The sequence below is a fragment of the Coregonus lavaretus genome (assembly GCF_964263955.1).
Source record: "Coregonus lavaretus genome assembly, chromosome: 12".
Taxonomy (NCBI): Eukaryota; Metazoa; Chordata; class Actinopteri; order Salmoniformes; family Salmonidae; genus Coregonus; species Coregonus lavaretus.
Genome location: NC_139999.1, coordinates 29,535,916 through 29,550,589, shown reverse-complemented (window position 1 = coordinate 29,550,589; position 14,674 = coordinate 29,535,916). Strand labels below are relative to the sequence as shown.

General features: G+C 41.9%; 1 protein-coding gene across 1 annotated transcript; it reads left to right on the top strand.

The window, feature by feature from the left end:
* The first annotated feature begins 669 nt into the window (after nt 1-669).
* cldn19 (claudin 19) lies at nt 670-14,219 on the top strand. The gene is made up of 5 exons (XM_084172553.1): nt 670-1,348; nt 8,519-8,683; nt 9,428-9,512; nt 9,636-9,782; nt 12,969-14,219. The coding sequence occupies exons 1-5, from the start codon at nt 1,126-1,128 to the stop codon at nt 13,015-13,017; spliced, it is 669 nt and encodes a 222-aa protein (XP_084028679.1). The 5' UTR covers nt 670-1,125; the 3' UTR covers nt 13,018-14,219.
* The last annotated feature ends 455 nt before the right edge of the window (nt 14,220-14,674 follow it).

Sequence of the window (14,674 nt, the reverse complement as noted above, 5' to 3'; positions counted from 1 at the left end):
TATGGGAGCTTGGAAAGAGTTTAGAGTTTTGTGTTGTGTGGTTTTGCTTTACCTCTGAACTCCACTCAGTATAATCTCTCTCTCTCTCTCTCTCTCTCTCTCTCTCTCTCTTTCCCTAGACCCCCCTTACCCCATCCTGCCCTCTCTCCTCTCTCCTTCCCATTGGGCGTTCCTAGAACACAGAAGGAGCCAATCAGAGCTCAGCTCTTGGCCCCCTCTGTGCCCAACCTGTTAGGGGCTTTTTGTGTGCATAAACTTTTTCTATTTTTATCCCTCGTTCAGCCCTCGAAGTGCGGAGCAGATGGAGAGAGTGTTGATGAGAGAAAGAGAAAGATAGAGAGTCAGGAGAAACCATGCAGTATCTGAGGAAGCCCAGTGAGCCTAGCGACCGAGCCTGACGACCTGATCACCCCAGACAACCAGGAAACAGCAGTCTGGTCAACCCCAAGACCCGGACACACACACCTCCAACTGGAGAAAGAGAGAGAAACAGAGAGAGAGAGAAAGACAGAGAGAGAGAGAGAGAGAGAGAGAGAGAGAGAGAGAGAGAGAGAGAGAGAGAGAGAGAGAGAGAGAGAGAGAGAGAGAGAGAGAGAGAGAGAGAGAGAGAGAGAGAGAGAGAGAGAGAGAGAGAGAGAGAGAGAGAGAGAGAGAGAGAGAGAGAGAGGAGAACGGCAGATGTGTGAGAGAGAGCAGAGAGAAGGAGATGCTCAGAGAGACCGGACAGTGACCAGAAAGGAGACCAGAGGAAGAAAGAGAAACGAAAGAGACCACTGAGAGAGTGCCTGGGGTTGTATTGAAATCTGGATTGTCTGTAAAGTGGTGTTTGACTTTGGTTCTGTGGCTCTGAGAGACAACGGGAGATCTGAGAAAAAGTTTTGGGGAGTTCTGTGTTTCACCCTGCCAACAGTATTACCTGTGTGTGGAAACACTGTGTTACGAGACTGCTACAGGTGTTCTGAAGTGGACAAAATAGTGGCCAAAGAAAAGAAGGACAGAAAGAGGACAGATAAATAGAAAGGAAAGAAAGCTATACATTTAGAAAGAAATAAAGAAGTAAACAGAGAGTAAGCGAGAGAAAAACAAAGCTAGAGACAGACAAAAACAGATAGACAAAAAGACAGGATGGCAAACTCGGGTTTCCAGTTACTGGGTTACTTCCTGGCGTTGGGTGGTTGGATAGGCATCATCTCCACCACGGCTCTGCCCCAGTGGAAGCAGTCTTCGTACGCGGGCGACGCCATCATCACGGCCGTGGGGCTCTATGAGGGCCTGTGGATGAGCTGTGCCTCCCAGAGTACAGGACAGGTGCAGTGCAAGGTGTTTGACTCCATGTTGTCACTGGATGGTGAGTAGGACATCGCAACGATCACTCATACACTTGTGACCTGTCATTATCTCGCTTTCTATCCCTAACCCAACTTCAAACGTTCTATCTTCTCCTCTCGCTTTCTCTGCCTCAGCATTGCATCATTGAACAAATCCTCTCCCTCCCTCTCTCTTTCTCTCTCTCTCTCATCTCTCTCTCTCTCTCTCTCTCTCTCTCTCTCCCTCTCTCTCTCTCTCTCTCTCTCTCTCTCTCTCTCTCTCTCTCTCTCTCTCTCTCTCTCTCTCTCTCTCCCTCTCTCTCTCTCTCTCTCTCTCTCTCTCTCTCTCTCTCCCCCTCTCTCTCTCTCCACTCTCTCTCTCTCTCTCTCTCTCTCTCTCTCTCTCTCTCTCTCTCTCTCTCTCTCTCTCTCTCTCTCACTGCCATAGTTTGAATAAAAATGTCATCCAAAGCAGTCTTAGATGCCTGTGTAAGGACAGTTATGTATCTGTCAGTGGTTGGTCATTATATTATGAGATGCCTTATAGCTGTTGATTCTCATATAACATATCTGTTTACCCCAATTCCCAACATGGGCCATTAACTGGTTGATTTATAGAGGGTAGTGTTTTGTAGAAACATCATGATCAAATTATCCATTGGACTATTTGTATGATTCAGAAACTGAATGCATAAACAGTTGATAAAACAATCTAACTAATACAACTGTCTGGAACACATTAAAGTCAGGCATAAATCTATCAGATAAAAAGTGCTGCTGTTGGCATGTTTAATTAAGAGAGGGAGGGCGGGAGGGAGGGGTGAGAAAGACAGAGAAAGAGGAAGAGGTAGAGGGAGAGAAAGAGAGAGAGGGTGAGAGGGAGCGAGAAAGAAAGAGAGAGCAGGAGAGAGGGAGAGAGGGAGAGAGGGAGGGAGGGAGAGAGGAATGTGGGGTTCAGGCATAAATTAGCCCTGAATATAAGGTTCCTGTCATCTCCAATCTGTTTAGCATAGACCTACTGACTCATAATTAATGGCAGGCAGATTACATGAATTCACACATCTATTGTCTCCACTGATTACCCCATTAGGGTAATGAAAAGCTGGGGGAGGACTTGGTCAAACAATTTGTCTGTAAATCAGAATGGTTGTCGTCCTTTGGAGTTTTCTGTTTTTCTTTGTGGTTTGTTAAGAAACATGGATACCCATGTTAATCCCTGTGACGCACACCGCCCCAAAAAAACAATCACGCTAACATTTGGCCGCTGTGCAATTCATTATATATAAAATGTAAATGTAATTATATCAAAACATTTTCTGTGGCTTTTTCTGCGAGGGGTGAGCTGGAGCTCGCGTCTCCTTTAGCTCATCGGCGTAATAAAAACAGAGTATTGTCCCTGTGATGAATAGTGGTTGTTTGGAGAAGAAAAGCCCAGTGTTGAGCCAAACACCAGAGATATTCTCAGAATGTGCTCTGTCTTCCCCCCACACACGCATTGTTCCTGTCCGGCCCTAACACACCCTGTGTGTGTGTTTGTCTTAGTGGAAAACGAGCGAGTGAGAGCAAACAGCATAACACACTTTGGTACCAACTTTTGAAAAGTTGACCCCTTGTTATACTAGCATGGTTTCTGCTACTTGTTGCTGTCTGGTCAAGCAAGGCATGTTGTTGAGTGTAGGTCGGGTAACCGGGCTAAGAGATTAAACCACTGAACTGTACCATTTGGCACGTACTCACTCTATTCCACTGTTGAGTGAACTCAAAGTCTTACCAACATCTCTTCCTGTTATGGTATGTTCAGACTCAGTACTGGTCTTGGATGCAAGGTGTGTGTATGTGTGTGTGTGTGTGTGTGTGTGTGTGCTGAAGCGTTTGTACTGGAGTTGAACGTCTGTTGTGTGTGTTTAGCAGTTCCTGCAGGTGCCTTTCATATTGTGCTAAATGAACCCTTCTCCTTCACTACACAGCATGAGGAACATGTGATGAGGGCTAATTGTTCACCAGACTGTGTTGTTGGAGTGTACCAAAGCACTGCAGTGGAAGCTGATGGACTTTTTTCAGATATCTGATTAATTGGCAATTCATTTTCAAAACCTGTGACAATGTAAAAATGTTTTATCAAAGCTGTGAGAAGCTGTTCTGAGAGGCTTTTGACTATGTCTGGACACTAGAATGACAAAAAGAAGGATACTACTCCCTGTACAGACACTACAGTTCCTGAGGAATCTAGAGTTTTTTTTTTACACTGTCTTATCCTGCTTTGTTTCATTCTAGTCTGAACAGTGGTGCTGAAAGAACAGTTATTCTACTTGTTGCTGTCTCAGAGTCTCAGAGGCAGATACTGCCTGGTATTCGTCACAACCCACCCTAGCTCTCAGTTCTCTGGGCTCTGCAGTGAATGAAACCTCTGTACTGCATTAGGCAGTGTACAATACCACACCAGTACTGGTGCTATACAGGACACAACAGGGTCAATATACAATATAGGTAGATTTTAGCCTTTAGAGATGGATGCCATATTGCTGCTTCTGCTTCTGATGATATCGCTGAGCTGTTATTTGTCAAGATTTTTCAGGAGATGCTAAAATGGCTGCCTTGGAATCATGTTATGTCACATCATGCTTTTTGGATGACAGAATAATGGCCAACCTCTCTCTATCTGGCTCTGGGGAAAATAAAGCAAATAAATCCAGGTCCACTGTACAGCTAGGTTACTATACTACTGTTACATGAGTGGAACTGTTTTGCCAGGTTTGAGGACCAGGGTATCCCTTTGAGGTGAACATCAAAGAAGGTTCTCTTTTCTTGACAGCTTAGTGTTAAATACTGTCCAAGTCGTAGAGCACTCTCTCCTACAGCCTTATAAATACACAGACTTTGGTATGGTCGGAGATTTAGAATCCCCTGGCAGTGGACTCCATATTGGCACAATTATATATATATTGACATCAAAGATATTGACATTATTTTATAGGTAAACATTTGAACTGTCAAGGAATGTTTGGTGGCAACATGGAGGATATTCTGGATATTACAGTGGAATATCTGACCCCCAGCCCACACAGGCTGATGAGATGGTGGATGGTCTGATGTTCCCCCCTCCCATCACACCATGCTCCCATCCCTTGTTATCCTGCTGGCCATTGTGAGGTCATCAGTAGAGAGCAGCTATGTACTTGCACACATTGTTCATCTCCTTCTCCCGCTCTCTCTCCTCTCTCTCTCTCTCTCTCTCTCTCTCTCTCTCTCTCTCTCTCTCTCTCTCTCTCTCTCTCCAGTAGCTTGCTGTCTCTCTTTCCAGTATCCCTCTCTCTCTCTGTCTATAGCTATTGAGTGTGGTTTTGTTTCTTGCCAACTGGACAGGAGTGCTGATATGGCCCTTTGGTGCTGTAGATGTAAAATATGCTTCTGAAGCTGAAGGCTCACGTGACAATCTTCATCCATATATCAGTGCCCATAAGCTTATTCTACACTATTCCACAAAGCTTGTGTCACACTGACATTTACATTAATAGAATGAAGGTAGAGTTGTTGGAATGGTTTTCTGTTTTAATGGAGTGGGCAAACCAATGTTACGTATGAAGTCCCAAGTCATCTCACAAAGGACAATATCCATCGTCCACACACACACACACACACACACACACACACACACACACACACACACACACACACACACACACACACACACACACACACACACACACACACACACACACACACACACACACACACACACACACACACACACACACACACACACACACACACACACACACACACACACACACACACACACACACACACACACACACACACACACACACACACACACACACACACACACACACACACACACACACACACACACACACACACACATACAGCTTGTGCCTGGCACTACCAGCCTTGACAGGGGGTAGAGTATAGTGGGAGGAACACACACACACACGCCCTTGACTCCTCTGTTATTCCGTTGATCAGAGTGGTGCCCTGTACGATCAGCCCAAACAGGATGAAAGAGAGAATGGAGAAAGAGAAAATAAAACCTCTTTCTCTCATAAACCATTAAAATTCTCCTTCAAACAGATCCTGCCACACATAAATCAAACTTCAAAGCCCATCCGCCCATCACTAGCCCTTTCAGATCAGGTTCTAAGATGTGATTTATTGCTAAACTATGAATGTGTGAGTGTGTTTTCCCATCAATGTAAATTATGACTTAAGTTTGTTGGATAGACTATTGTTCTCCAGTTGTATTTGATGTACCTTTTCTCACACTGTCAATGTCAGTATTCAATTATACTATGTAGTTCTCCTATTCTATTCTATTCTGTTCTATTCTATTCTAATGTGTAATAATTTGGTCTGCTGTTAGATTATAGTCCCGTGTAGCTCAGTTGGTAGAGCAGGCACTTGCAACACCAGGGTTGTGGGTTTGAGTCCCACAGGGGACTAGTATGAAGAAAGTATGAAAATATATGCACTTGCTACTGTAAGTTGCTCTGGATAAGAGTGTCTCCTGATTGACTAAAATGTCAATTATTGTCTGTGGTTGTAGTATTGTGCTGTGGTTTTCTTGTGTGATGTTTAGGCATTGGAAGGGCTATACCAGTGGCAAATGAATGTAGTCTTTTATATTGTTGTAGCTTAATTTGTTGGCAACACTGTAGAAATGTGTAATTTGTGAAGATATAGATATGTGTTGCTGTTTTCATGGTTAATGCACGTGGATTATGGTGTGAGAGAGTGTTAATCTAACATTGAGCTGTGAACTAGATAAAAAATGTTGGTGTAGTGTCTGCAGTTTGTAAGGTCTTGGTGAGTATATTAATGCAGTATTAGCGTTGTACTGGTGTTGTTTTCACATTGTGTTAGTGTAGTTTCTGTTGTCAGGGCTGCTGTGTGAGTGTGTGTTGCAGGCCGCAGTGTCTGATCACTGTGGCGACAGCCCTGTGAAAACAATCCCGCTTTGTGACAAAGCTACACTAATCCCACTGTCTGAAACATGTAAAACGGGCCCTCCTACAGTGTGTGTGACAGAAAATGAGTATGTACTGTATGTTTGTGTATGTATGTTTGTGTGTGTACGTTGTGTCCTCCTACAGAATGTATCCGTATGTTATGTATTTGTGTGTGTGTGTGTGTGTGTGTGTGAGTGAGTGAGTGAGTGAGTGAGTAAATATGTAAAATGTCCCGCCCACTGAGTTATGTGTGGGTTATCCATGGAATTCTGAGCGATGAAACCCCTGTGGATTAATTTTGAATGATTGAGAGTGACAGTTAACCTCTATGGGATCGGTGTCCCGTATACGGGATGGTTGAGCTAACGTGCGCTAATGTGATTAGCATGACTGTTGTAAGTAACAGCAAACTTTCCAGGACATAGACATGTCTTAAATGGGCAGAAAGCTTACATTCTTGTTAATCTAACTGCACTGTTTACAGTAGCTATTACAGTGAAATAATACCATGCTATTGTTTGAGGAGAGTGCACAACAACAAAAAACTTATCACGGCAACTGGTTTGATATATTCACCTCTGAAGGTAAATAATGTACTTACATTCAGTAATCTTGCTCTGATTTGTCATCCTAAGGGTCCCAGAGATAAAATGTAGCATAGATTTGTTTGATAAAATAAATGTTTATATTCAAATGTAGGAACTGGGCTCTACAGTTTGAACCCCTGCTGTTTCTGGCTCCACACACACCCCACCCGGCCATCTAGATGTGTGAAAGTTAGTGTATAAGCTAATGATCCATCATATATGACATTCCTGGGAGTGTGTAAACTTACATTTTTTATTACCATATCATTTTTGTATGTTCTCTATAGTTATGTACTTTAAAATGTATCAATTGACCAATTCGGCACATTTGGGCAGACTTGATACAAAATAGTCCAGTTTCGCAATGCTTCACTGGATCAATCTGAAACTTTGCACACGCACTGCTGCCATCTAGTGGCCAAAATCTAAATTGCGCCTAAATTGCAATATTATATTGTGGCCTTTCTCTTGCATTTCAAAGATTATAAAAAATAATAATAATAGAAAACGCATGTTTTTTTGTTTGTATTATCTTTTACCAGATCTAATGTGTTATATTCTCCTACATTAATTTCAAATTTCCACAATCTTCAAAGTGTTTCCTTTCAAATGGTATCAAGAATATGCATATCCTTGCTTCAGGTCCTGAGCTACAGGCAGTTAGATTTGGGTATGTCATTTAGATCCTTAAGAGGTCTAAGACTGACGTTATTATCCCATTCTGTAACATGGAAGTGGAAACATAATGAGTTCTTAAAGAGAGAGAGAGAGAGAGAGTGTGTGAGAGAGAGAGAGAGAGATAGAGAGAGAGAGAGAGAGAGAGAGCGAGAGAGAGAGAGAGCGAGAGAGAGAGAAAGATAGAGAGAAAGACAGAGAGAACAATAGGGAGATAAGAGAGAAAGAAAGAGTCAGATAGAAAGAGAGAGGGAGAAAGAATAAAGATGTGGAGAATGTGTATCTTTGTTGTCTCCAGTTTTGTGTTCAAAAGTTGTATTGTCTTAAGAAGTTGATTTATGATTTCACATTGATTTACAATGTGGTGGTTGTGTTTTGATTGGTTGGTTGCTTTTCCAATTATGTTTTGCACAGAAATCTCTGTTCCACTCCTGTTCTGCCCCAATTTAACCCCTGATACTGAGAAATCTAGACATTGAATATACTCTGTGTGTATATATTCTATATAAATATACCCAGTGTGTAGATATTATATATAAATATACCCAGTGTGTAGATATTCTATATAAATATAACAGGCTGTGTGTAGATATTCTATATAAATATAACAGGCTGTGTGTAGATATTCTATATAAATATACCAGGCTGTGTGTAGATATTCTATATAAATATACCAGGCTGTGTGTAGATATTCTATATAAATATACCAGGCTGTGTGTAGATATTCTATATAAATACTGTATACCAGGCTGTGTGTAGATATTCTGTTTGTACCCTGTAGTCTCTCTGATCTCCTTGCCATCTGAAGCCCTAACAGACCCATTCTGGACCCATTCTGTTGTCCTCTCTCTTCCCCTCCTCTTTCTATTTTTATCATTCCCTTGACCCTCTCAACCCTTTTTCCTCTTTATGCCCTCCCTGCTACCACCCCACTCTTATATATTCTGTCTGCTCCCCCCCCCCCCCCACCCCCCCCCACCCACAGTGCACATCCAGACGTGTCGTGCTCTCATGGTGGTGTCCGTGCTGTTGGGCTTCATAGGAATGATAGTGAGTGTGGTGGGGATGAAGTGCACTAAGGTGGGCGACAATAACCCCACCTCCAAGGGGCTCATCGCTGTGTCTGGAGGAGCCCTCTTTCTACTCGCAGGTGAGACCAATGTCAGGTGACCGTCATGTGACTGTCATGTGATTAAAGAAACAAACATAACTCTGGAGCAAGGGTGTGGGCACCTGCATGATAACACATATTTCCACTGTGTAATGCTAGTAATGTGACCACCATACTGTGCTGCTTGCTGATTTATTAACCACCACAACACCCACAACTTAAAAGGCTATTACATTTACATTTACATTTTAGTAATTTAGCAGACGCTCTTATCCAGAGCGACTTACATTTAGTGCATACATTTATTTTTTTATTTTTTTCATACTGGCCCCCTGTGGGAATCGAACCCACAACCCTGGCATTGCAAATGCCATGCTCTACCAACTTTATTAGAACATGTATAATGGTAAAGTACCACTCCCTAAGCTAAAGGTTCAAGCACTACAGTGAGTTGTACTTAAGAGCGTGTTATCTCTCTATCATTTATGAGCATTCACCATCTTACTCTCACTTTTACTGTTTGAGTGGAACCAGTCTTTCAGGGCTCATATCTTGCATTCTTCTGACCAGAAACTCTCACCAGCGGTCTTCTGGGTAATAAGGGTCCCAACTGTAAACAGGAAGTGGTGATTTTGGACACATTAGCTCCCCTGACCTCAGAGACAACCATGAGCCTGACAGAGAGAAAAACAACCTCAGAGTCATTACACAGAGTGCTTTTACTGCTGCACTGTGTGTGTGTGTGTGTGTGTGTATGAGTGCATACGTTGTCTCTCTCTGCAGGTCTGTGTACGCTGGTGTCCGTGTCCTGGTACGCCACTCAGGTGTCCTATCAGTTCTTCAACCCAAACACGCCGGTCAATGCCAGGTAACCCTATCACACTGGTCACACTCTGTATCCACCACTCAGTTTCTCTCTGAATAATATATATAATGTCTAATAGTACTGTAAAAACCATATTAAAGACAGATTTGACCATTTCCACTGCAGGTATGAGTTTGGGTCAGCCCTGTTTGTGGGATGGGCAGCGGCCAGCTTGACGGTTTTGGGTGGATCCTTCCTGTGCTGCTCCTGCTCCAGTGAGGAGAGGCGAGGGCAGCAGTACTACCGCCAATCACAACCATCCACAGCCAGGGAGTACGTGTAAACCCACCCCCTCCCAGCAGCCACCCAAACAGAGAGCAGAGGCCACACTTTGCTCCTCCCCCTTTTCTCTTTAACTGATGTGTAAAGCTCACAAACACTTGCACATACACACACACACAGACACACACACACACACACACACACACATTCACACACAAGCACACAGTCTCCACCAAGTATCCTTTGGATTTTAGAAACTTTTAGGAATTCAGAGGCTTTTATAATGACATTGTATAATGCCATTTATTCTATGGAACATATTCTTGAGCTGAAACTTTTATATTTTATTGCAATACTTGTCATTGAGAGGATGGTGATTTTGCTCAATTATCCTTTTAAAGCGTTTTATGTTAATAAAATCTGTCATGTGGTGTAAAAGTCATTAAACGTTACTAAACAGATACTGGATGTCATCTGAATTTGATCCTAAGATTTTTCATTCAGTTAATAATTCTGTTTTTATACTTTATTATATATGTGAATGAAGCAAAACTGTTTGTAAAACAGTCTTACTCTTTGCACACTAAAAACTAAAACAGAACCGATAAAGTATTGCCAAAGTAATTACTGTGTACAGGAGGCATAGGGATTTTTTTTATGGCAGAATGCCTGAAGGTAAATTGTGGGACAAATATGATAAAATAAAAAATACAAACAAATACAGTTTTTTCGTGGCTTTGGCAGAATGCCTATGCTTCCTGGTTGGAGCTGTGTCTATGTGTGTGTTGCGTTGTGTCTTTTAACACATTTGAACATTCCAATCGAATGTAGTTGATGACATCATACAGGGCTGACATTCCGAATAGAACAGAAATTCTTCTCTGAACTATTTTTCTTGAAGTTTGATAAGGTTTGGATAAGCAGCATTTAATGATGTCATCAGTTCGAATCAGATATACAGAAAAGGGTAAAATATGTGAGCTAAAATAAATGTTGTTTTAACGAGAGAGAGATGCCCGTTATTGCATGCCTTAACATCATGTTCCATTCGTTAACACATCCATGAAAGTCTACCCAATACCCACCCTTCACATGTTACATACCTCAGAGACGGCACAGGCTAAGGACTACTGGCTGACCTCTTATAAAAACACACTGTTATATTCAGTTAAACTCATGGTTTTATTCCTTGTGTGCTCTAAAGGCAAATACTCTTAAAGAAAACGTTAATTTTCAATGGACATTGAAATTCTATTTTATACTACTCTATTCTATGCTAAAATACTGTACTTTCAGTCACTCACTGAGCCTCTACTCAGGCCATCTAGACCTCCTGAACCCCAACTCAACCCACACATTTCTCTGCTTGAATCCACCACCCACCACCCACCACCCCTGACTCTTCATCGCTCTTCATCATTATTCATTTGGGTTAAAGGGTTGGTTAATCGTGCTTCCGATAACAGAACCATTGAACTTTTCTAAGAACCTTTCCATGCCCCCCGTTTTCTGGTCGTCTGGCCCCTCTTCTTAGTAAAGTCTTTGTGTATGGAGTGTTCCATTGTACTCAGAATGCGGGTACATAGGCCTGAAGGACAACCTCCACTTCTGCTAAATGAAGGGGGGGGGGGGGGGGTTGACCATTACAAGCCTGTCAACAGCAGATGTCCTCTAAGAGTCATTACCAAATGACAAATGTGACTGAACTAGCTAAAAGCCCAAAGAAAATAATTAAATATTTGTTATGTTTTTAAAAACTTTGTGTGTACCTAAAGTAGGTCTTACTGATCTGAAACATCTAGTTACTTACTAGCCATTACTTTTTTCTTATTTTCTTTGCTTTTAAGTATGTTTAAGTGTCTTCAAAATGAACAATAAAATGTTGAACCACCATCAACAGCATTCTCCAGAAACGTTTCTTATTTTTAAGACCTCAACTCCCAAACCTCAAATGAATAGGTATATATCAACAATAAGCCAAGAGTTCCTAGCTGTCAGATAACACGTTTCTGGTTTCAACAAGACCAGTTTCTTTATTCAATGTAAGAGAAAGATTAGGCAACTAGTTGGAAACCTGGAAAGGTTTTGTGTCTAACACCCCGCTTTATGGTTCATAAAACATGGTCCTTCATAGGCTTTTATTAAGAATAAAAACATAAAAACATAAAAACAAAACAAAACCAACCATCATAAACCCAACACATTTCGACATAATATCTGATCAATTCCATGCCATAGAACACATTACATTACAAATGATCTGTGTGCTGTGACTCATCAGCATCCACCAATTTCTCCATCCTTAACCCTTAATTTAGGTTCAACAACCTTTCTCTTTCAAAAACACTTCAACCATCTTCACTCAGTAACTAACCACAGAGCTAGCACAGCCTAACTAGCATGCACCTCTTCACATCTAGCGCAGCCTGGCTAGCTAGCACCTCTTCTCATTTTTCCTTACCTAGCATGTAACATCAAGCACTCATTCACTCACTAACACCAGAGAGCTTCCTGTATCTGTGAATCAGTGAGGTCTTGATGTGTGTCTCTCTCTCCCCTCTCGTCTCGTCTCCTCTAATGCTGTTCTTCTCTGCCTGTCTTCTTCTCTTCCCTAATTCAGGGCAGAGTTGTTGAGTGAGACTAGTTTCCCTGACTGACCACCCCCTGCCTGTCCCCCAGGACTGTCCGAGTTCCGCTCACTGTCTCCCCTTTTCCTGTTCCTTCCTAGATTCAAAATTTGGACCCTTGTCTCTCCGCTATAGTTTATGTCGCTCCCTCTCTGCCCCCCCCCCCCCCCCCCCCCCACCAACCCCACACCCCCTTCCTAAATGTCTGCACCTTATCAGTGTCTGATATTAAGGGTCAACACAATGTCCGCCACCCCTTTAAGAGCTTGCCTCTTCCGTTCCCCCACCCCCACCCCCTGAGCCTGTTTGTAAATATAGACTCTTAAAGGAGAAGTGTGGTTAGGTGGTTAGACCCTTAAGACTAGAGGGGCGGTATTTCACTGTATTTCAGCCTGTGAACCCTTTACTAGAAAGTCCATGATATCCTTTTATCTGTTATTGACTGAACTTTAACTGTATGAGTGAGACTTGTATTGTCATTATATTATGTTGATTTCTGCTTCACTAATATCCTGTGATTTCTGGGTTGGTAGAAATGTGCATTTTGGTTTTGTTCTCTGAGTATACAAGTGTACATTTACTGAAACATGTTTTTTCTTTTAAATTGCAGACAAAATGTTAAACATTCCCCACCAGAGAAAAAGGAGGAATACTTGTAGTTTGGGTGACTCCTTTGGCCCCACGATGTGTTAGATTTTTGGCAACAGGCAAGACACTGTCTAACACAAACAGACAAGATACTCTCTCTAAGAAAACAGAAGCAGACAAGACATTCTCAATAGAAAACAGAAGCAGACAAGACATTCTCAATAGAAAACAGAAGCAGACAAGACACTCTCAATAGAAAAAAGACACTCTCAGAAAGCAAACAAAATAAACTCAGAATACACTTTTGAAGTAATACATCTGCAGACCAACCCTAATGGGTAGCTAGTATTTTACAATTCTTAAAGATGCCCATGTGTTAAATGTTTATCAATGTATTTTTGAATCAGTTTTGTACACAAGCAATATTAAAGGGTATTCTGCACAGGTATTATCTGTGCTCACATATGACAAATAACTGCTATTTGGATAACTGAAAGCGAGTGAACCTGAATCTGTAATTCTGTCTGTTTGTAGTCTGTCTTTAGTTTCTGTGAGAGGAAGTCATTCAGGGTGTGTTTATAGAACATAGAATACAGAAGTGCTCAGGTGTATATACCACCACCTCCAGCCTTTCTACTACATATTCTCCACTGCAGTGCCTTCTAACATGCGTGTTTGTGTGTATGTTTTTGACTGTTATACACAGATCCCACAGTGTCACATCCTACATGGACATATTTTGTCAAAAGTGTCCGTGGGCATGTCTTTTTCTCTTGCATGAAATGTACCATTCAGACAAACTGTTGCATGTAGTTTTATCTTTGAACATGGATGTGTACTGTACTGTAGCTAGTATACCACTTATAAAAACAACAGAAAGAGAGATTCCTAAATGTCCCTAACTGATGAGAAGGATGGCACACCTTGTAAAAGCTGTTTGGAAGTGGTACATGTAGCCCAGATTGAGGATATTACTATACATGCATTCGATTTAGTTAAGTGCCAATATGATTTAGTGTGGATGGAAGATGTGTTTTGTTATTGACTATGGCAAATTTTCTGTACTCCGGGTGCTGAAAGCACTGTCTCCTGTACAGGTCCTTTCCTTAGTAATGGCCAGTTTGCTGAATGTAATCAGGTCAAATGTGTTTTTCTGTTGCCTACATTTATTTACCATGCGTTTTCTTCATCTAATATTCACTATTATTATTTGATGTATCATTTCATTTAAAGTATACTCGTGTATGTTTATTTTAGAATAAAGTAAGCGTATAAAAACGTTATGTTCATGCTTTGTTTGGCACACATACACCATCACCACCATACACACACACACACACACACACACACACACACACACACACACACACACACACACACACACACACACACACACACACACACACACACACACACACACACACACACACACACACACACACACACACACACACACACACACACACACACACACACACACACACACACACACACACACACACACACACACACACACACACACACACACACACACACACACACACACACACACACACACACACACACACACACACACACACACACACACAGAGTAATACCAGTCAGGAGTGTATGGGCAGACAAAGGCCTCCTCCTGGGGTTCAGATATGATTTCACACATCCTTACCCCTTCTTTTCAACCTCCCTCTCTTTCACCTTTCCCACTTTCTCTCTTCCACCCCAAATACC

Bases quoted from the DNA above. Each gene is read 5' to 3' on its own strand.
- cldn19 (XM_084172553.1), top strand. From the start codon at position 1,126: ATGGCAAACTCGGGTTTCCAGTTACTGGGTTACTTCCTGGCGTTGGGT. The intron at 1,349-8,518 runs GTGAGTAGGACA...CCCCACCCACAG, and splicing joins CTCCATGTTGTCACTGGATG to TGCACATCCAGACGTGTCGT. The intron at 8,684-9,427 runs GTGAGACCAATG...CTCTCTCTGCAG, and splicing joins AGCCCTCTTTCTACTCGCAG to GTCTGTGTACGCTGGTGTCC.